This window comes from Rhinatrema bivittatum, chromosome 9 (assembly GCF_901001135.1).
Source record: "Rhinatrema bivittatum chromosome 9, aRhiBiv1.1, whole genome shotgun sequence".
In the NCBI taxonomy this organism is placed as follows: domain Eukaryota; kingdom Metazoa; phylum Chordata; class Amphibia; order Gymnophiona; family Rhinatrematidae; genus Rhinatrema; species Rhinatrema bivittatum.
Window position 1 is genome coordinate 50,106,472 of NC_042623.1, and position 22,859 is coordinate 50,129,330.

The window sequence follows — 22,859 nt, forward strand, 5'->3', positions numbered from 1 at the left end:
CTTGCTCCATGCCTGCAAAGGTTCCCACCCCCTTCTGTAATTGCAGCCCTCCTCCGTAGCTAGCTCTATATCCGATACATGCAGCGTTCACCTAGGGAGGAACGACGTGCACACATGCGCTGACCGCTTCCACTTCCTTCGGCAGGAAGGAGCTGTGCTGATCCGGCTGGATGTTTACGCAACCACAAAACGCAAAGTGCTTGCTGAAACTGGGAGACTGCACGTGTACCTTCCGGGCTCCTGTAGCACAGTGCGGCCGCGGCACCTCCCTCCCGGGCTGCGAGGCGCTGCACTGGAGAGGAGCGGAGCGGAGCGCGGCAGGGCTGCGGCTCTTCCACAGACCTGCCCTGCACTGCACATTTCTGACGCACATGGGCAGTTTGCAAACTTGACGGGACTTTTTGTTGTTGTTGTTGTAGTTTTTTGTTTTGGAGCTTATGTTAGGAGATTGCTTTTAATCTTTTGAAAAAGTGACTTGCCGGTGCCGGCGTTTGGCGATCCCAGTTCCTGAAGACAGCAGCTGATCTAGGGAGAAAGTCAGGGAGGAAATGTGCCCCTTTACGTCTCGCCACAGGACTCCGAATGCTTTCGGCGCTGTCCAAGGCCGGTGAACTATTGCCTTTCCACCGAAAGTGACTGCTGGGGGACTAGCTAAAGTCACCCTCCTGGAAGTGACGGCTGGGGAACCTGTTAATGCCGCTTTGCTGTACGCGACTGCCGGGGACTCGCCACTGCCAGTTACTGTGACCGCTGGGGATCCTGCTAATGCTACTCTTCAGAACCTGACGGCTGAGGACCTGTTAAATGCTGCTCTGCTGTAAGTGACTGCTGGGGGACCCTGCTAAAGTCCGTACACTCCTACATTGATTGCTCTACACTGGCTACAAATAAAATACAGGCTAGATTTTAAAGTATTATGTTTATTACATAAATCGATATATAATGAAACGGCTGAGTGACTAAATTCAATCATTCATGTACATACTCCTCAGCAGAACTTAAGATCGGTAAATAAAGGCCTTTTCATAGTTCCTTCAGTTCCCACTGCACATGAGGTAAGAGAGAGATCTATTTCAGTGGCTGGTCCTAAATTGTGGATTTCTATGCCGGTGGAATTAAGGCTTCAAAGAGACTTTTCTATTTTTAAAAAAGGGACTGAAGACCTGGCCTTTTAAACTAGCTTATGAGAGCAGTGGCTAGCTAAGGCAGTTTTTCTTATTTTATCTGGCCTGCAGGATGGTTTTTTTTTTTCGGATTTTAGATTACGAGCGAGGTATTTTCTTTTACTTCTTTTTTTCTTTTAATTTATTATAGTTTTTAGCTATATTTTATTCCTGTTTTGTCTGTTCTTTTATATTTGATATTATATGAATTTTATGTACCTGTTATTTATCTTTATTTTGTAAACCGTTGCAATTGACTTTGGAACGACGGTATATAAATACTATAAATAAATATTTACTGTAAATGACTGCTGGTGACCACTAATGTCAATTTACTGTGACTGCTGGAGACATGGTAACGCTGCTCTGCTGTAAGTGACTGCTGGAGACATGTAATGCTGGGACAGTGCAAATACTGCTCTGCTGTAAATGACTGCTGGGGACTTGCTAATTAACTGAGTGACTGCTGGGGATTTCCTGTCACACTACTGTTAAGTGTGGCAGCTAGGAATCCTACTGCTCTGCTGAATGCAGATGCTGAGACCCTGCAAGTAACGCTCTTCTGTAAGTGACTAGGGACCTGCTAATGCCAATAGCACAGTAAGTGACAGCCAGGATCATGCTAGTGTTGCTTCAAAGTAAGTGACTGCTGCGGACTTGCTAATGCTGCTTCATTGTTAGTGACTGGTTGCAGCTGCTAATGCTGCTCTGTTGTTCATGTGTGGGTCTGTGCATGTATGTGTATTTGTGTGTGTGAAAGTGTATATAGTTGAGTATGTGTGAATATGTTGAGGGTTTATTTATACATACGTGTGTTTATGTTGGGCCTGCACATGTATGTTTATGTTGGATTGCTGGGTGGTTTTTTGTTTGTTTTTTAGCAGGACTGGATAAACCTGGATACTAGGGCACCTAAAATATGGTGCCTGGTGTCTGCTGTTGAGCCAAAGAGCTGGGATTGGGAGGAGCAGCTGCTCAGGGCAGGTAGGAGCAGTGGAGGCTGCTGGGCTGTCCAGGGTCAGGAAGAGCAGCTGCAGCCAGGGACAGGAGCAGCAGTGGAGGCCAGGCTGGGGCCAGGAAAAGCAATGGTGGCTTGAGGCCGGAGCTGGCTTGAAGCAGTGGTGGCTTGTGCCCAGGGCTACAAGGTGCAACAGTGGCTTGTGACCGGGGCTGGAGCAGTGATGGCCCAGGGCTGGGGCAGCGAGGAACAGCAATGGCTCATGACGCTGTGGGGAGCAGTGGTGACCTGGGCTTGGGGTTGGAGCAGGGAGAAGCAGTGGCTACGGGGCTGAAAGGAGCGGTGGTGGCCTCTGGTGGCCCATTAGCCACTGCTGGGCTCCAAAAGAAGGGAGGACATGGGAGTGAGGCTGGAAGGTAGGAAAGACATTAGAAGGGAAAGAGGAATAACACAAAAGTTGTATTTATTTATTTTAACTATAAAGACTGGCTGGCAAGTACGCTTTTTAAAAACATTGGGTGTTTATGTTGCAGTCCATTGGGTAAGATTGTACTCCTCAGCATCTGCTCCCTTCCCTTCTTTTGGGATATTCTGTCTGTCTGTTGAGCACGTTTGGTTATGCCGGGACCCCTGCAAAGGAGGAACGATGCATTAACCTGAGCGAAATGCTCCAAAGGGCAGGTCTCTGCTCTGCTGCTCTATTCCTCCCTTGCTTTTTTTTATGCCTTCTGTTTCTTTCTTTTGCTTTTCTCCAGAAGGTTCGGTGATCTGTTGTTCATTGTGTGAGGTCCCGTCTGCCTATTATTATCCAGATGGGTCAGGTCCCTCTGCTGCCCGCCTTACCTCCTGCGGCCCTTGTGTTTTTCAGCAGCCCCATGGGGAGGATGAGCTGAAAGGATGGGGGTGTCTTTTATGGTTGGCTCACAATGGCCAGGGAGGATTCGGTGAAATGCCTGCGCTGTTTGCTCTACGCCCTCAACCTGCTCTTCTGGGTGAGTCAAAGTGTCTTCCCTGAAACCCTCTCGTCGACCGTCTTCTGTACCATGTGCGGTTTCTTTCGCAGCGCAAGGGTGATAAATAGTCTGCAGACTGGTCGTTGTAAAATAACACGTCTATTTTATTTATTTAATCACATTTATAGCCCGCTTATGACAAACCAGTCGTGCTAAGCAGGTTACGTCCAAGCAAAAGTTGTAGGGCATGCCCAAGTGTGCTTCTAGAGACCTGCACGCAGGGTTATTTAATCACCCAGCCCCAGAAAAGGTTTTTGATTAACACATTGAACAATCTGTTCCGGGTGCATTGAAGCTTGTTTGAAACAGATGTTCCTTATGATTTACGCATGCTGAGAGAGATCCAGTAATGATCACAGTGGAGAGACAAGCACCTATAATGTTTTGTACAATTCATGTTACCCACTGGCATCTGTAGTGTTTTGTTTTTTTTTACCATCTACCTCCCTCTCCGAGAGTAGTTAGAACAGTGGGCTAGAAACCAGGGTTGAAATCCCGCTGCGGCTGCTTGTGACCTTGGGCAAGTTACTTCACTCTCAGTTGCCTCAGATACAAATTTAGATTGTCAGTCCTCTGGGGACAGGGAAATACTTTCACTACCTGAATGTAATTTGCTTTGAAGTCTCAAAAAGCAGAACATAAATATATGCATGTCCTCTGTTCTGCATTTATTGTTCTTTATATTCCTGAAATTATTTTGATGTATATCTTATCCATGCACCTCGCCCCTATCTAAGTTTTTTTTGAATGTATGATTGAGTGACTACATGAAACCGTCAAGGTCAGGCACCTTCAACCTGTCCCCGATTTGGTGATTGCCAATGTATCTCTATTCAGTTAAACAACAGTATGCTTTAAAGCTTAACAAACGAGACATTCAGAGCAACCGAAATGCAAGGAAATGCAACCTAGAGGAATAACCTAGTAGTTAGAAAAGCAGGCTGAGACCTGGGGAAGCCAAGGCTCAAATCCTGCCTCTCCCCACCCATGCTCCTCGTGGGGCTGGCTAAGTCATGCCACCCTCCATGGCTTCAGGCCCAAACGTCAACCCCTTCACTGATAGATCTACACAGGCTGCCAGTGCAAGCAAGAATACACGGTAAAGGACTGACACTTACCTTCAACGCAATCAGTAATAGCAACTCCTGCTTGTTAGGCGTGACTCTCCAACCTCACACACCACAACGAACACTTAGATCACAAAACAAAGGACTGTAACAGTCCCTACACCATGGAACACCCATCTAACGCAAATAAGAGCTCGAATGTTCTCTATAGTGGGCCCCAAATTATGGAACTCCCTATCCGAGTCGTTATGACTCATTACAGAAAGAAAGAGCTTCAGTCGTGAACTGAAAACATGGCTCTTCAAAAAAGCGTATGCTCTAATATAAACCTACAACTTGTAGAAAACTACACAGACAGGTTTGGTGAACGATCGACAATTACTAAGAGACTTAAAGAATATTAAGATAACTTACTGACAACCTCATGAAGGTTACCTAAAAGGAACTACTTAATCATGAATTACTATTTAACAATCTAGCTAACGTGTTTTTTTTTTTATGTTGTGTTGAATTCTAATGTGAATTTTGCATGTTTAATGTTGTGTGGACCTGTAATGTGAATGTTGCTTTTGGAAACCGTTGGGATCTTCTTTTGGAATGACGGTATATAAAATGCCTAAATAAATAAAATAAATATTTACTAAGCATTTTTCCCGTAGACACAAAATGGGAGAAAACCTTTGGTAACTAGGCTGCTTAGATTGTAAACCCTCTGGAAAATACCTGCTGTACCTGAAATATAACTCGCCTTGGATTTGGAACAGTTTAGTAATCAAATCTAAAAAAAAACAAAAAACCAACAAAAAACCCCCCAAAACTGAGAAAATCAAATATGAAGAAACCTTTTTGCACGTCTCATAACCAAGCTGAATTCATTTTCATATGAAGGATTTTCTTTTCCACCAAGGTTCAAACTGCTGATATCTTGCTTATGTTTTAATTTGCTAAAGAATATTAATCTTGCTAATTGACCATCTTGATTTCCAAAAGTTGATAGTATAGTAAATTTACAGGAATTTCTTTATTCTTTCACTTTTTTTCTCCACAGTTAATTGTTGATAAACAGTGCATTTTCTGCCAAGCCTTGTGATAATCCCGTGTGTATTGGCAGGAACGTGGGTTGAATAATTTAGTGGTACAATGGAAGAGAGCCAGATGTGAGCTTAGAAACAGGCACTATACTTTTGATAGAGGAGTTTACTCTACTGTCTAGTCCTGTATCACATTTGTCTGACTAAAGGACAGAGTTTCTTTTTTTTTTTTTTAATCTACTACAATTAATTAGGTGGCTTGCTGGATCCAAGGCAGCATGAGTTCACCAGGAGAATGTCCTATTAGACATGTCTGATCGATATTTTTGATTGGGTGACTAGAGATTTGGATCAAGGAAGAGTGCTTGCTTTAATCTACTTGGATTTCAGCAACGCTTTTGATACAGTCCCACATAGGAGGCTTGTGAATAAAATGAGGAGCTTGGGAGCGAGCACCAAGGTGGTAGATTACAAACTGGTTGACGGATAGGACCCAGCGTGTAATGGAAAATGGAACCCACTCTGAAGAGATAGCCGTGTTAAGTGGAGTGCCACAGGGATCGGGGTTTTAGGGCCGGTTCTGTGCAATATCTTTGTGAGTGACATTGCGGAAGGGATAGAAGGTAATATTTGTCTATTTGCGGGTGATACTAAGATCTGCAACAGAGTGGACATACCTGAAGGAAAGCTTGAAGAGTGGTTGAAGACTTGGCAGCTGGGATTCAATGCTAAGAAGTGCAGAGTCATGCATCTGGGATGTGATAATGCGAAAGAGCTGTATATAATTTGGGGGTGGGGAGGGGGAGGGCTGTTGTGCACGGAGCAAGAGAGAGACCTTGGGGTGATAGTGTCTGGTGATCGGAAGATGGAAAATCAGTGTGACAAGGCAATAGCTAAAGCCAGAAGAATGCTGGGCTGCATAGAGAGAGGAATAACCAGCAGGAAAAAGGAAGTGATTATGCCCTTGTACAGGTCCTTGGTGAGGCCTCACCTGGAGTATTGTGTTTGGTTCTGTAGACCATATCTCAAAAAGGACAGACAGGATGGAGGTGGTCCAGTGAAGGGTGACCAAAATGGTTAGGGTCTGTATCAGAAAACCTATGAGGAGAGGCTGAAGGATCTAAATATGTATAGCCTGAAAGAGAGGAGGTGCAGGGGATACACACCTTCAGATACCCAAAAAACTTTAAAGATGCACAAACTCTGAACCTTTTCCGTCATGAAATGAAACTCCAGGGGGGACCACTCACAACCAATGTCAGGAAATATTTCTTCACAGAGAGGGTGGTGGATGCCTGGAATGCCCTTCCGGAGGAGGTGGTGAAGAGGAAAACAGTCAACAAATTCAAAGGGGCAAGGAATAAACACTGTGGATCCCTAAAGGCTAGAGGACAGAAATGAAGAAGAAAGTGCATGGGGGTAACCTGCACGGAGCGGCAGTTACTACCCTTAACGGAAGGCATGGGGATTACCACCCTCAGTCAAAGGCCTTGATGCTTTTGAAGCAACTGCAACATAGCTTCCCGCTTAGACGGTGAGGGGGAAAAACGGGAACTGGATACAGACAGCAACCAACATGGGTCCTGACTTTTACAGTCTGGGGTACTGAATACGCAGATGTAAGGGAAAAAGCTCAGGACGGCTTCTACGGCCAAGTCCCAAAGCAAGGAACATCAAGCAGCACTGTCTGAATGATCAAGAACGCTTCTCACCCAATGAACATGTTGCTAGCAGTAATTTGTTATGGGTTTGACAGTTGCTTGGTTTTGATTGTAAATATTATTTACTATTCTTATCATAAGGCTTGGGGGAAACCGCACAGAGCCTTGCGAGAAACATGGGGGTATCCTGCATGGAGTGGCAGTTACCACACTTGGGGGTAACCTGCACAGAATGGCAGATACTACCATAAGAGGCTTGCTGGGCAGACTGGATGGGCCATCTGGTCCCAGTATTAATGTTTTGCGGCTATATTGGTGATAGAATAGTTTTATGGGGGTCAGTATGGGTGAAGTATTAACAAGTTATATTTTGTAAGATGGGTAACTTGTATCAGATTGAAAGTCCAGTGCTCTTCCCATACTGAAAGTCTTCCTTGAAGATCCCATTGTACCAGGACTTGGAAAAAGCATCAGAGCTTTAGAAATATTAATTGGCCATCCAGCCAGGAAGTGCTAAACAGGACTTACGGGCCGATGCAGTAAAGCGCGCTCAGGCTGAGCGCCCTGTTAGCCCCCGTTTGGCCGCGCGTATTCGACGCGCTATTTTTACCCCTTATACAGTAAGGGGTAATAGCACGTGGAAAACGCGCGGCCAACCCTCCCGAAACTAATAGCGCCCGCAACATGCAAATGCATGTTGATGGGCCTATTAGTCATTCCCGCGCAATACAGAAAGTAAAATGTGCAGCGAAGCCGCACATTTTACTCTCAGAAATTAACACCTACCCAAAGGCAGGAGTTAATTTCAGCTGGCACTGGGAAAGTCGGAGGCCCCAAAAATAAAAAAAAAATTAAAAATCTGCCCGCGGGTTGGAAGACGGACGCTCAATTTTGCCAGCGTCTGTTTTCCAAACCCATGGCTGTCAGTGGGTTCGAGAACCGATGCCGGTAAAATTGAGCGTCGGCTGTCAAACCCACTGACAGCCACCACTTCTGTCAAAAAGGAGGTGCTAGGGCCGTGCTAGTGTCCCTAGCGCCTCCTTTTACCGCGGTCCCTAATTTGCATATGGGCCGATACTGAATCGCGCGCCCAGGACAGTGGCCTGTGCTCGTCGGCTCTCCCGCAACTTTTACTGTATCGGCCCTTTAATTTGTAGACAAAAAGGAAGTGGAACTGTGGAGCAGATGGGGGAAAGGAAGCGAAGTTGGAGGTACTGAGGCTGGGGCCAGGTGTGATCTGTGAGGGGGAGGGGCCTGCTTGTGTGTGTGTCTGTGTGAGATCCTATGTTTGTGTGCCCAAGTGAGCCTGGATGCATATGAAAGCACTGTGTCACATACAGGCTCTTACAGGCACGCACACACACACACACACACACACACACACACACACACACACACACACACACACACACATACATATAATGGGTCTGTGAGAGAAAGAGAGCCTGTGTGTATGAGAGCATAGACATGCATATGAGAGAGGGAATATGTGGGAGTTCTGTGTTCACTAAAGAAGACCCTGGAGAAGGACCGTTGCTAGTTAACAAACTAGAGGGGAATGGAGTAGATGTAACTCCATTTACAGTAGAGAATGTATGGGAAGAGCTGAGGAAATTGAAAATGGACAAAGCCATGGGGCCTGATGAGGTTCATCCCAGGATACTGAGGGAGCTCAGAGATGTGCTGGTGGGTCCGCTGTGTGACCTGTTCAATAGATCCCTAGAAACGGGAGTGGTACCGAGTGATTGGAGAAGAGCGGTGGTGATCCCGCTTCACAAGAGTGGAAACAGAGAAGAGACTGGTAATTACAGACCGGTTAGCCTCACCTCAGTGGTGGGAAAAGTAATGGAGTCGCTGTTAAAAGAAGGAATAGTGAGATATCTACAGTCGGAAGAATTGCTGGACCAGAGGCAGCATGGATTCACCAGGGGAAGATCCTGTCAGACAAATCTGATAGAATTTTTTGACTGGGTAACCAAGGAATTGGATCAAGGAAGAGCGCTCGATGTCATCTACTTGGATTTCAGCAAAGCTTTTGATACGGTTCCGCACTGGAGACTGGTGAATAAAATAAGAAGCTTAGGAGTGAGTGCCAAGGTGGTGACCTGGATTGCAAACTGGTTGACGGACAGAAGACAATGTGTGATGGTAAATGGAACTTACTCTGAAGAGAGAGCGGTGTTGAGCGGAGTGCCGCAGGGGTCGGTGTTGGGACCGGTCCTGTTCAATATCTTGTGAGCGACATTGCGGACGCGATAGAAGGTAAGGTTTGTCTTTTTGCAGATGACACTAAGATCTGCAACAGAGTGGACATGCCGGAAGGAGTGGAGAGAATGAGACGGGATTTAAGGAAACTGGAAGAGTGGTCAAAGATATGGCAGCTGAGATTCAATGCCAAGAAGTGCAGAGTCATGCATATGGGGTGTGGAAATCCGGAAGAACTGTATTCGATGGGGGGAGAAAGGCTGATATGCACGGGGCAGGAGAGAGACCTTGGGGTGATAGTGTCTAATGATCTGAAGTCGGCAAAACAATGTGACAAGGCGATAGCTAAAGCCAGAAGAATGCTGGGCTGCATAGAGAGAGGAATATCGAGTAAGAAAAGGGAAGTGATTATCCCCTTGTACAGGTCCTTGGTGAGGCCTCACCTGGAGTACTGTGTTCAGTTTTGGAGACTGTATCTCCGAAGGGACAGAGACAGGATGGAGGCGGTCCAGAGAAGGGCGACCAAAAAGGTGGAGGGTCTTCATCGAATGACTTATGAGGAGAGATTGAAGAATCTAAATATGTACACCCTGGAGGAAAGGAGGAGTAGGGGTGATATGATACAGACTTTCAGATACTTGAAAGGTTTTAATGATCCAAAGACAACGACAAACCTTTTCCGTTGCAAAAAAATCAGCAGAACCAGGGTCATGATTTAAAACTCCAGGGAGGAAGACTCAGAACCAATGTCAGGAAGTATTTCTTCACGAGAGGGTGGTGGATGCCTGGAATGCCCTTCCGGAGGAAGTGGTGAAGACCAAAACTGTGAAGGATTTCAAAGGGGCGTGGGATAAATACTGTGGATCCATAAAGTCTAGAGGATGTGAATGAAGAGAAGAGGCATGGGGGTGGCTTGAGGGAATGATGGCTACAACCTGGAGATGAATATCCTTATTCAATAATGCGACTCCAACATTGCTCTATGCTTCAATGGCAAGAGGAAATGTGGGAAAAAAGGATTTGCAACCACATAAAAGCAGGGGAGTAGCTTGCTTGTTACGGCAGTTACTACCCCAAACCAAAAAATACCAGATACTTCACTTTCAATGCAAATCCAGCATAGCTCTCTGCTTCAACGGCAGGGGAGGAAATTTTGACAATTTACACATATCCAGCATGGCCCTCTGCTTCAACGGCGGGGGAGCAGTACTGATACGTCACTTTCAATGCATAGCCAGCATGGCTCTCTGCTTCAATGGCAGGGGGGAATGAAGAAAGGTGGATCTATATTTAGGCAACAATCAACAAGGACTGAATTACACAGTCTGAATAAACAGATAAGCATGGGTGCAGCTTGCTTATTGCGGTGGTTAATATCCCTAACTAAATTAAGCTATTTCACTTAGATGCAGTTCCAACACTGCTCTCTACATTAATGGCGGGGGTGGAAGGGAAATAGAATAAAAAAAGGTTACTAAGAGCCAACAGAAACAGATAAGTATGTGAGAGAAAAAAAAGTGCGAAAGCTTGCTGGGCAGACTGGATGGGCCGTTTGGTCTTCTTCTGCCGTCATTTCTATGAATTTGGTGTTTTGTGTGTGTGTGAGAGAGAGAAGGTAAAGTTTGTGTGGCCTTCCCTCCCTCAATTCATGACAATCTCAGGATGGCTGTAAATCAGAAGATTCCAGGTATGGTGAGCAGGAGTTTTTAAACTCCTTTTTATTTTAATTATTGAGTGGTGGTTGATATTTCTGCTGTTTTTGAAATATTTTATTGTTTTTTTTGAGAAATATATAACAAGTTTTTTAAAATTATTGGATGTTTGTTGGCTGTTTTTTTACATTTATTTCTTTTTTTAGTATGATTTTAATATTCAGAATGTTTTATGTCTTGCTATTATTGTTTTGTGAGGAATGATGATGTTTCTGTTTTTCCCTTGTTATCCTGCATAGTACACTTGGGCTTGTGGGTTTCAGTTCAGTTTTTGTTGGCACATTTCTATTTATACTTTATGGCCTTTCTCTTTTATTTTAGTGATGGTCTCTCTTGTGTAACGTTAATTCTTGCTGTGAAAATGATGGCACTTATCACTGGCTTTTACGACATTATGGTCACCCCCTTCATCATTTCCATTTTAACAAACTTTGCTCTTTATTAATTTCACCGGCAGGCAGAAAGCAGTTTTGAATGTTGTTGCTGAAAATATTTTTTCATACACATTTTATTTTCAATGCTGTTAGTAGATATTAGGGGATTATTTTAAGCAAGGGATGGACTCAGCCAATGTTCCCTCTAACGACTGGGTTGCTGTGAGCATAAAAGTGATAGGCTTTTTGCCTCACAGGGTAAAGTAATAAAAAAATGTTTGCACACAGCAAGCCAATCCTTAAAGGGAACACTGGGCGTTGAGGAGAAAGAGATTGGGATTGGATCTTGAGGGGGGGGGTTGGGTTTACAGAGAAAGAGAGTGCTCTTTGAGATGGCCCTTGGGGGGGGGGGGGGTTGTGCTGTTCAGTTTTTAGTTAAAAGTGCATTTTCATAGTCACGTGACCAGCGGGTATGAATATCTGTGATACTGTAAAATTTGGTTAAGAACATAAGAACATGCCATACTGGGTCAGACCAAGGGTCCACAAGCCCAGCATCCTGTATCCAACAGTGGCCAATCCAGGCCATAAGAACTTGGCAAGTACCCAAAAACTAAGGGGTAGATTTTCTAAATGTACGCCGGATTTTATAAGATACACGTGTAGCCGCGTGTATCTTATAAAATCTAGGGTCGGTGTGCGCAAGGGGGTGCACATTTGTGCAACTTGCGTGTGCCGAGCCCTGCGCGCACTGCCCGTTCCCTCCGAGGCCGTTCCAAAATCGGAGCGGCCTCGGAGGGAACTTTCCTTCTACCCCCCCCCCGCACTTTCCCCTCCCTTCCCCTACCTAAGTCACTCCCCGGCCCTATCTAACCCTTCCCCTACCTTTGTTGGCAAAGTTACGCCGGCCGGAGGCAGATGTAACTTTGCGCCCGCCAGCGGGCTGCTGGCGCGCCATCACCAGACCTGGGGGCTGGTCCGGAGGCCTTGACCATGCCCCCGGGCCGGCGTCATGCCCCCGATATGCCCCGAAAATCGCGCTGGGACTTACGCGTGTCCTGGGGCTTGCGCGTGCCGCCGAGCCTATGCAAAATAGGCTCGGCGCGAGCAGGGGGCTTTTAAAAAGGTTACGTGCATAACATGCGCGTAACCCTTTTAAAATCCGGCCGTAAGTCTATTCCATGTTACCGTTGCTAGTAATAGCAGTGGCTATTTTTTAAGTCAACTTAATTAATAGCAGGGAATGGACTTCTCCTCCAAGAACTTATCCAATCCTTTTTTAAACACAGCTATACTAATTGCACTAACCACATCCCCTGGCAACAAATTCCAGAGTTTAATTGTGCGTTGAGTAAAAAAGAACTTTCTCCGATTAGTTTTAAATGTGCCCCATGCTAACTTCATGGAGTGCCCCCTAGTCCTTCTATTATCCGAAAGAATAAATAAACTGATAAACATTAACCCATTCTAGACCTCTCATGATCTTAAACACCTCTATCATATCCCCCCCCTCAGCCGTCTCTTCTCCAAGCTGAAAAGTCCTAACCTCTTTAGTCTTTCCTCATAGGGGAGCTGTTCCATTCCCTTTATCATTTTGGTCTCCCTTCTCTGTACCTTCTCCATGGCAACTATATCACTGCGCCACGAGGATCAAGCAAACTTTAAAGTGTGCCCTGATATAAAAAAGGTTGAGAAGCTCCTGCTCTAGGGGAGAGGGAGTGAGATTACTGTAGACCAGGGAAGGAAGGTGGGCAGATTGGGCGGTGCATGTAGTGGGGGGTGGGGGGGGGGGAGTAAGACTGAATACCCTGCTATTAATGTCACCGCACGCCTCTGGTGCCAGGAAACTGCACACAAATCAAGGCCGCTCTCATCTCTTGGTATGCAGCTCCAACACTCTCTCTAATCTGCTTTCTCTGGGACTTGGGAGACCAGAAATAATCCTGCCACCACCACTCTGCCCCACTTCTGCAGGGAGCTGGGCCTGATTTATACCACCAGTTCTGCTCCGTTTCCGTGAGTGAGCCAGGGCTGACTTATACTGCCAGCTCTGATCTGTCTCCTTGTGTCCTGGGAAAAAAAAAAAGCTGGCAGAATGCCATCCTTGGTTGGTCAGCCAGAAATTAAATCTTGGGTAACAGAACAAAAATTGGTTGAATTCAGGGGCCGGAGTTGGTGGTGCACCAGAATATTTGCTGCCGCCGTGTGCCCTAGCACACAGTCCACCCTCCTACATTACCCTGTGAGCACCACTTTCTTTGATGCAAAAAAAAAAGCCTAAGAAATTTATGCTCACAGCAACTCAGTCCTTAGAGGGAACATTAGCTGATCCCTTAAAATAATCACCTTATCTTCTAACAGCAGTTACATTAAAATGAGTGAATGAAAAAACATTTTCTGCAAGAACATTCACAACCGCTTTCTGTATGCAAGTGAAATTAATAAAAGAACAAACTTCTGTTTTAAAATAGAAATGAATAGGTCGATGTTCAGCCGTGGAGTGGCAAGTTTACAGGCTCATTCGTTATTTTGCGATGTGCCGGTGTTGCGGCGGTATTATTAAAATTAGAGGAAGGGGAGGAGTGTGGGCGGGGTTTGGGCGGAGTTATCTCCCGGCAGCGCTGCGGGCGATAATATTTTTCACATTATCGCCGGCAGCACCGCGGGAAATAACTACACCTTTTCCCGTGGCGCTATGGGGGCGATAGTGTGTGGTGCGGCCGGCTGCCCACTATCTCCCCCCCTCGCCCCTTTTTTCAAGACTCATCATTCTGCTATAAATATAAATAAATATAGCAGAATGATGAATCTAGGGGTAAGGTAGACGGATATAGCTATCTGGCTAAATTAACGGGGGTATTCTGCGGTGCTGCCGCAACCCTGAATATCTCTATCATAAAGTTAGCTGGATAAGTATATCTGGCCAGCTTTTAGGACAGCTTTACGGCGTGACCAGCATTAGCTGCATATGGCTTTAAATATAGCTGGCTGGCTATTTAGATGGCTCGCTTTTCAATTATCCATCTGAACGGATTTTGAATATCGACCTCTAGGTTTTCATGAGTAAACTTATTCACCCAATTTCTGATATTAATAAGGGGAAGGGATGGGGGAGATATAGGGCAGGGAAACAACGTCGTTCCATTCTTTATAAAACTGTTGATAATATCCGTTGTATGGAAGAAAGCAGAAATGTTTGTATTATTTCTATGTGGACTTTCTTAAAAATTCAATAAAAACACATTTATACTAAAATAGAAATGAGGAAGAGGTAGCAACAATGCCGTAAAAGCCATTGGGTAAGTGCCGTCGTTTTCACAGCAAGAATTAAAGTTACACAAGAACTGGATCTTTAAAATACAGACAGACCTTCACTTAATACAGAGTAGAAATGTGCCAACAAAAACTGAACTGGAAACCACAAGCACAACTGTTATACAGTGCAGCAATGAAAAAATAGAAACCTCATCATTCCTCTCAAAACATCAAACAATAAAATCAGAGATATAAAACATAATATTAAAACCATGCTAATAAAAAGAATAAATGTCCAAACAGGTGACTAACATCCAATAATTAGAAAAAAAACTTGCATAAATTTGTTCTATTTCCCAAACACCAATAAAATATTTCAAAACCTCTGATGAATAAAACATCCAATAATTGAAAAATGTTCTAATATTATATATATATATATATATTTATATTTAAAAATAATAGAAATATCAAATTACACCCAATAATTAAAACGACTAAGGATTAAAAATTCTCCTGCTCTCTCTACCTGGGATCTTTTGATTTCCGGTTGCCCTGAGATTATCAAGCATTAGAAAGGGTAGTGCCACACAAACTATATCTTCTTTCTCTCCCTCACTCACACACACACACATATACTAACACATTCATTCTTTCAGACACTCCCTCTCATATACACACACCAATGTTTTCACACACACTCCCTCTCTCTCACACACACATTATTACTATGTGTGTAAGAGCGTGTGTGACACACAGGCTTTCACAGACACGTTCTCTCAGACACACAGTACTCACATACAATCTCTAAACACAGATACAATGCAGCCTCTCACACAGACACACAAGTTCTCACACAGTGTTACACACCCGGCCTCTTCTTCACTTCGGGCCGTGGTGGGATGGTCTCTACCATAGCCCCGCCAGGCTTTCTGCACTGGGGGAGGAGGGGGGGAGGGCTGTGCTTGCCCCAAGAAAAGCTGTGCACCAGCGCACATATGCAGCTTAGAGATGCATGCATGCGCAAGCGCAGAACGTGTCCAGCAGACTCATGCAACGCGGAGGGAAACAGCAGTGGTGGGTGGCCGCGCTTATTGTTCTGTGAGGACAGCCAGAGAAGATGCGATAGTTTCCCAAGCTGGTGGTGCCTGTGCACCGTTGTGCACTATGGATGTTACGCCCATGGTTGAATTAGCAGAAGAAACCTGTTAGCTGTGGTGTGTTTCAAGGCCAGCACTGAAGCCTTGACAACCGGGCACTATTGCACATAAGTTTCAGACTTGTGCTAATTCATTCTCTTTTTATGTCTTTTTTTTGCTCTGCAGCATCACCCCCTTCCCCTCCTGTTCCCTGTAGAAGAGGAGGGGCGGGGGGAACAGAAGGGAAGGGTCTGGATTAGGGAGTAGAGTGGCTGTCCTGTGCTCTGTCTGTCCCAGTCGTATCCTCTCTCCTCCTCTTCCCTGCAGGCTGCCTGAAGGAGAGGGGCTCAGCAGAACAACCCTGATGCTCCACCTCCTTTCTCTTAAACCTGAAAAGAAGTGCTGGAACTGCCTTCCGGGACGTTCCCCTACAAATGAACCCTCTGGTCAAGATTTACTTTGAGGGTTCTTCTTTTCTTGTAAGAGAAAAGTGTAATGCACATTTATTCATTTCTCTCTGTTCATTTTGTTTTCTTTGCCTTATATGTTTTACTTTTAGACATATGTATGATACGCCTTATTATCTTTCATGTTTGTTTTATTGTTTTAGATATATTTATGTATGCTTTGTTGTAAACTGCCAAGAGTTGGTGACTGAGCGGGTATAAAACTATTAAATAAAACGTATACAGAAGGGCTGAATTAGCACAAGCTTGAAACTGGGTGCAGTTACTGCCCACTGTCAAGGCCTCAGCTATTTTAACAGTCGGGGCCCTGTCATTACCAAAATTCAAGCTTGTGCTGATTCAATGTGCCTTCTTTTTTTAAACAAGGAAATACGTACCAATCTCCCCCTCCCCCCTGCAACTGTCTGAAATTATTTAAACCGTCAGACAGTAAAATATTTAGCACAGAAACAGTTCAGTGAGTGTTGCTTCAAATATTGTCAGAGCAAATCTTTTGTATTCTGTGATGCACCTGTAACCTGAACTATACAAAAATATTCATACAGTCCTCTGCTCTCTCAGAGGTCCTTAAATGCATCTGGCTGTTGCGGAAAAGATGTTGAGCGATACTGGGAGTTAGCGAGATGACCTTGAAGGTGATTTGTTGAGGTGGTTGTCAGTGGCCTTCTCGCGGGACGCGGGGATATTTTCGTGCCACCAACTCTATGCGCATGCATCTCCAAACGTTAATCGGACAGAAAAAATGGAATTTAGAAAGAAGTTAAAGCAGAGTAAAACTGTATAAGTACAAGAATAATATAAAGAAGAAGCACATGATGTCATGAGAGACTGAAACTTGACAAGATACGGGAACCAAAGTGAAAGGATGCACAGCTACTGACCCAGGGCCGTCTGCTGGAAATCTGATATGGCTTGTACCAGTAGCCCTTTAACAAAGTCAGTTTTTTAGTCATCAGAGAGAAAAAGGGTGGCGTGAGGGCACAGGGAGATGATATCGTCAGCTAGAAAGCTATGTATGGTCCTGTGGCAAACTTCTCTATTGTGACCTGGCTGCCATATGTACACAGATAGATGTGGGTAAATTATAGGACATTTGCGTATCTGTATCTAATCTCTTTCTCTCGATACAGGTATATAGACTGGATTTTGGTGGTTCGTAAACAGGGCTGGTCAGAAACAAGAGCAGGCGACTTGTCTTAGGCCTGATTGAGGCCCAGAGGAGCAGTCTGAGCCCAGATAGTCTGGGAGGCGGCAGCAGCAGTAGCAGGACCGCGGGGGGGGGGGGGGGCAGGGAATGGAGGAGGTGAGTGAGACACAGTTGCATAGGTGGGAAGAGGAGGAGAGAGGATAGTGGAGAGAAAAGGGGGAGAGTGAGAAGGCTGCTGGGAAGGATGGAGGAGTTTGCAGTAAGAGAGGCGAGACAGAATATTTTGGGGGGCAGGGGGAGGGTTGAAGGAGGATTTTCATGGCAAATGCGTTTCTTCCCTGGCGAGTAAACTCTGGAGGAATTTTTTTAAACTCTTCTAGGATTATTTTCTTGTTTACACAAACAGGGTCCAGGCTGTCTTTTGCTGCTACAGCATGCACAGCTTGACTCGTCAAGTCTTTTAGAGGGCACTTATCAAAGTGCGTTTAACTGGGTAAAGGGGCTGGTGGTGATTAAAAGTACCCGGGGGGGGGGGGGGGTTTCCTCCACGTGTGCACATGGAGCCGGGTTAAGGGGAGAGGCGTTCCCCCAGGCCTGTTTCCGGCAAGATTAAGAAATAGCGTGCGCCCATCGCACACCTGCTGGATTGGGCCAATGGAAAACGCAGGTGCGAAGTCCGTGTGCCGGTCGTAACCAGGGGCGAGTTTCAAGAGGGAAAGTTACACCCAGATTTTCCCTTTGAAAAAATGTGCACCGAGCACCTGCGGGCTTTGCACCTGGGCGAGCTGTTTTGAAGGTTTCCCCTTCGGTGCACGGTTAGCAAAAGCGACTGATTGCTGGGGACTGGGGAAAAGGCTTTGATTATTCATTGGCAGTAAAATCCTTCGCTTCTGTCGGCTTGCATATCGGGGTAATTTCCCAGGGGCTTGCGGCCCTTTTGGTTGACTCTTCATCACTTGAAGGCGTCTTGGGGTAGACGTCTTCTCACCGAACCTGGAAAGAAAAATTATAGTACAAGGAAATAAAGAAATCAGATAAGTAGGTGTAAGCTGATGGATTCTTGCTGGCGGGGGTGATGGGGAGAGCAGTGGATTTGGTGGTGGTGGTGGGGGAGCTGCCTGTCCCGAATCTTTGGATGGTGCTGGACTGCCGAGGCACTTTTGCTTTGGGCAGTGAAGATCCGTGCCTGGTTATGCCTCTGAACGAGAGACTTTTCTCCTAGGTAGGTGTACGCACGTTTTTTCCCCCCCTCATACTGCTGCGTGGCTGGTGCCCCAGGCTCATCTTCATTAGCGTGGGCAAATGCTGATAACGGCTGACGAGAGCAGGGTCTTCTGTGTGGGGCTGTTGCTGTCTGAAATGCAGCCTGAGGGGGGTAAGTTGGCCACTGCCTGCTGCTCTCAGTGGGACGGATCGTTGATAAAATAAAAAATAATTATTTTTCTGAAGTGGCCATTTGGGGGCCACAAAAAGAACGAGAGGAAAGGCACACTGCAGCAACAGTGCTAAAGAATAGGTATTTTAGATTATTTGCTTGGCAGTCCCAGCAAATCGACTCATTAAGCTGTCCCTTTTTTTTGTGTTTTGATTTGTATTTCGGTCCTGAGAGGAGATTAGTTGTTTTTTTATAAAGCTTTTGGAAGCTCCATCTGCTCTGCCTCTTGCCCCATGTTTATCTCTGTACACTGGGGCACTGCTGTGCCCACCTTTATAAAAAAATCCCCTTGCAGCGGGCACTACGTACCATGAAGATGGCCTGGGCAGTTGAAGGGCGACAGACTGAAGAGTTCTTATAATAGGTGCACACCACCTTCTGTTCCAAATAATGCAAAGACAGGGGAGAATAAAAGGAAATCTAGACACAAGACCCAAAGAGGATGGCCTAGTAGTTAGAGCAATGAGCTGGAGGAAAGCAGAGTTGGTTGCCATCTCACTTTTTCCACTGAAAATCATTTTATGTGACCTTGGGCAGGTCACTATCTCCATAAGCAAAGCAGGTCAAGCAAAACTGACTGACTACATGGGAGTGACCCGCACGGCGCCGCAGATACTACCAGAAGCTTGCTGGACAGACTGGATGGACCATGTGGTCCTTTTCTGCTGTCGTTTCTGTGTTTCTGTTACCTTAAGTATGCCTGCAGATTCTAAGTTGTTTGTGACGGGGCCTTATCACCATTGTGTATATCCAATAGTACTATAAAGATGATCCGGATTACTCTGAGCAACCAAGCCAGGAAACAGGCACGTTGATATTTTGGGTAGCTTGGCTAACGCTGTTGCTGGATCATGCCTGTGCTCAAAGCGAAGTATTGCCCGTGTTTGCTGCTGTGATGTAATTGCCGAGTGACGCCGGTTTGCTGTTTTTTTTTTTTTTCTGTTTTTCAGTTGATGTCCCTGTGCATCCTGGGGGTCTCGGCTTGGATGAGAGATTACATAAGCAATGTCCTCACTCTGACTGCAGAAACGAGGTACGTAGGGCCTCCCCTCTCTCTCCGCTCTCCGCTTCACCGGCGCTTGGGGGCTTGCAGCCCGGCATGGAAAGAACCGTTAGTTCACGGCTTGCCAAGATTTCCTGATGGCAATCGGCCCCCACAGCAGCAACGGGGCCGGTCTTACAGGGCCAGAAGTATAGAAATGGCTTAGCAGGAGAATCCTGTCTGGGGGGGGGAGGGGGAGGTGGCTTCAGGGAGAAAAGAGTAAAGGGAAAATAACCCCTACAAAATAAGGTAAAGCAAAGAACCGACCCCGCGTTCTCCCTACGCTTAACCAGAAACGGAGGGAGCTGTGAGACTAGTTTAGGCTGCCTGGTTGTGTTTCCTTTCATGGGTTGGGAGTCATGTTCCTGCCTCTTCTTCCAGGGTGGAAGAGGCCATCGTACTCGCCTACTTTCCCGTGGTCCATCCGGTGATGATCGCCGTCTGCTGTTTCCTCGTCATCGTGGGGATGCTGGGCTACTGCGGCACCATGAGAAGCAGCCTCTTACTTCTGGCCTGGGTACGTCCTGCAGAGAGAGCATGATTTTTTCAGAGTTTCAGAACTGGCTGTAAACTGGGCCAGATTTTTAAGGTTTTGGTGTGCAGAGGCAGAGAGCGCCACCGTGGCGCCTCTTTCACGCTGTGCCAGCACACTGCCCGACAGCAAGCAGAAGCAGCCGTCTCCGTGGCCCGGATATATGGTACCTTCAAAATTTGGGCGCCTCGGGCCTGTGTTGCCTCTACCCAAATCTGGGCCTGGCTGCAAATTGTTTTGTTTTTAAAAAATCTGCCTCACACACACACACAAAAAAAAAAGTGGCTATACTATAATGCAGTGCCCTTTTCAAAACTGTGAATGAACGCAAAGGAAGGTGACAGCTGCATTGAAAAGCTGCCCTGTCTGGGTTCTCTCTTCATGATTCTCGCACATTCATTTCCTTGTAAAATTAAAAAAAAAAAAAATGGAGAAGTGGCTCCAGTAGAAAAGTGTGCAGAATGAAGCAGACCGGTGAAACATTTCTGATAGCCTTAAGCATCTGGAAGACATATTTTCCAATGATTTTACCCGGGTATCTAAGGAGTTACCCGGGTAAAATAGGGCCTGAAAACTGCCAAAGGGGCGCCTGCAGGGGGCGGAGCTGGCTGCCAGTGCCCTGGGCTTGCATTCTGAAATCCCCACCTGTGGTTTAGGCCGCGTACTTCGGGTACTAAGACGCCCATCGCTCAGCTCGCCCCCTGAACACCTTTTAGAAACGTGCGTCGGCTCCCAGCTGAGGACGGCTGCAGGAGTGGCTGGACTAAGTGAGGGGGGGCCCGCCTTTCCACTCCGTTCTGGGGAACCCGAGAAAAAGTCTGTGCGACTGTAAGAGCCGTCCCTGTGGGAGAAAAACGCGAAGCCCCCGACTGGAGGGGTGTGGCCTTCTCCAAAAGTCAACCCATCCCGGGGGGGGGGTGGTCGATCAGAGTGCGCAGCCCCGCTCCCTAGCCCTGCCTGCCGAGGAAGAGCCACCCACGGCAGGATCTGGACATTCCCCCCTCGTAAGAAAGGGAGCACAGGAAAATCCCTCCAGCTTTTGCGCTAGCGTCCTGTAGAACTTCCTCTGTCCTGCATTTGGACCTTATACGTAAACCAGAACAAAGTGTTGTCCATGTGCGGCCCGTTCCGGGGCTACAAACCTACCTTTTGTAACCGTCGTCGGGCAGGCTTTATGAATTAAAATACAGATGCCTCCGCTCATCGTATTATACACAGAGGGAAACTCCTGCCCTGTCACCTTCCCGCACCAGTTTTTTATGCTCTGGGTCTGACGCGCGTTTCCCGCCAGAGCACAACCATTGCCCCCCAGACTTTTCAGGAAATTAAAACTTCTTGTCCTCTGTCCCTAAATTCAGGAAGATAGCGATAGGGGTAACTCATGTGAAAACCGGCTTGCCAGAGCCGCGGGTTCTTAAATTGGCAAAGCAGTGGAATGACGACCTAGGTGTGGAGGAAAAGGGCTCCTAGTTTGCACTTTCCTTGGTAGGTCAACGAGGGAAGTTCAGCTGAAACCGTTACGTCGGGTTTATATCACTGGGGTACTGGGACAGAAATGCGCCTATGGGATTCAGATTTGTGTGGGAAATGTAATGTGCGTAAGGGGAGCTTATGCCGTACGTTTGCAGGCTGCCATAAAACGCAAGCATATTGGAGGAAGGTTTGTGTTTACTTACGGGCCGATACAGTAAAGTTCGCGGGAGAGGAGGCGCTAGGGACACTAGCACGGCCCTAGCACCTCTTTTTCGACAGGAGCGGCGGCTGTCAGCGGGTTTGACAGCCGACGCTCAATTTTGCCGGCATCGGTTCTCGAGCCCACTGACAGCCACGGATTCGGAAACCGGATGCCGGCAAAATTGAGCGTCCAGTTTGCGAGCCGCGGGCTGCTTTTTACTTTTTTTTTTACTTTTTTTTAACTTTTGGGACCTCCGACTTAATATCGCCATGATATTAAGTCGGAGGGTGCACAGAAAAGCAGTTTTTACTGCTTGTCCGTGCACTTCCCCGGTGCCGGCAGAAATTAATCGCCTACCTTTGGGTAGGCGCTAATTTCTGAAAGTAAAATATGCGGCTTGGCTGCACATTTTACTTACTGAATCGCGCGGGAATACCTAATAGGGCCATCAACATGCATTTGCATGTTGCGGGTGCTATTAGTCTCGGGGGAGGGGGGGGGTTGGACGCACTTTTTCGACTGAATAAGGGGTAAAGCTAGCACGTCGAAAACGCGCGTCCAAATGCCGGTTAACAGTGCACTCCACCATAGCTCCACTGTACTGTATCGGCCTGTTAGATCGTATAATGGGGGCTGTTCGGTAGCTTGGTCGGGGATGCTGATTTATTTTCATCTCACGGAGCAGGCGGTCAGATTGCCACGAGGGGGGGAGGGGAAACCTTTTTTTCATCAGTTGCATTGCTGCTGGCCAGAAAAGCGGCGTTGCTTGATTGGAAGAGTGAGGAAATTCCCTCGTTTCACTCATGGATAAGGTTCCATACTGCCCAAATGGGGCTGTGCCACCGTAAGAGAGAAGTGCAGCAGCCTAAGCGGCTGGCTTCTCACATGAGGTATTTTCAGTTGAGGGAAAGGGTAACAAAATTTGGTTGAGGGACACTTTTTTTTTTTTTGGCAATATCATGGAAATAATTATACGGGAGGTG

At 46.4% G+C, this 22,859-nt stretch overlaps 1 protein-coding gene across 4 annotated transcripts in view; it reads left to right on the forward strand.

Moving 5' to 3' along the window:
- TSPAN12 (tetraspanin 12) overlaps positions 1–22,859 on the forward strand; it is a 119,403-nt gene that overhangs the window by 11,380 nt on the left and 85,164 nt on the right. For 2 of the 4 annotated variants that reach the window (XM_029617108.1, XM_029617109.1), the window contains 3 exons: positions 2,990–3,113; positions 19,578–19,660; positions 20,051–20,186. In XM_029617108.1, coding sequence (XP_029472968.1) covers positions 3,048–3,113; positions 19,578–19,660; positions 20,051–20,186 — 285 coding nt within the window. In that variant the 5' untranslated portion in view covers positions 2,990–3,047. Of the gene's footprint in view, positions 1–11; positions 818–2,876; positions 3,114–19,577; positions 19,661–20,050; positions 20,187–22,859 lie in introns of those variants that run through there. The other 2 variants (XM_029617107.1, XM_029617106.1) reach the window with 2 other exon arrangements.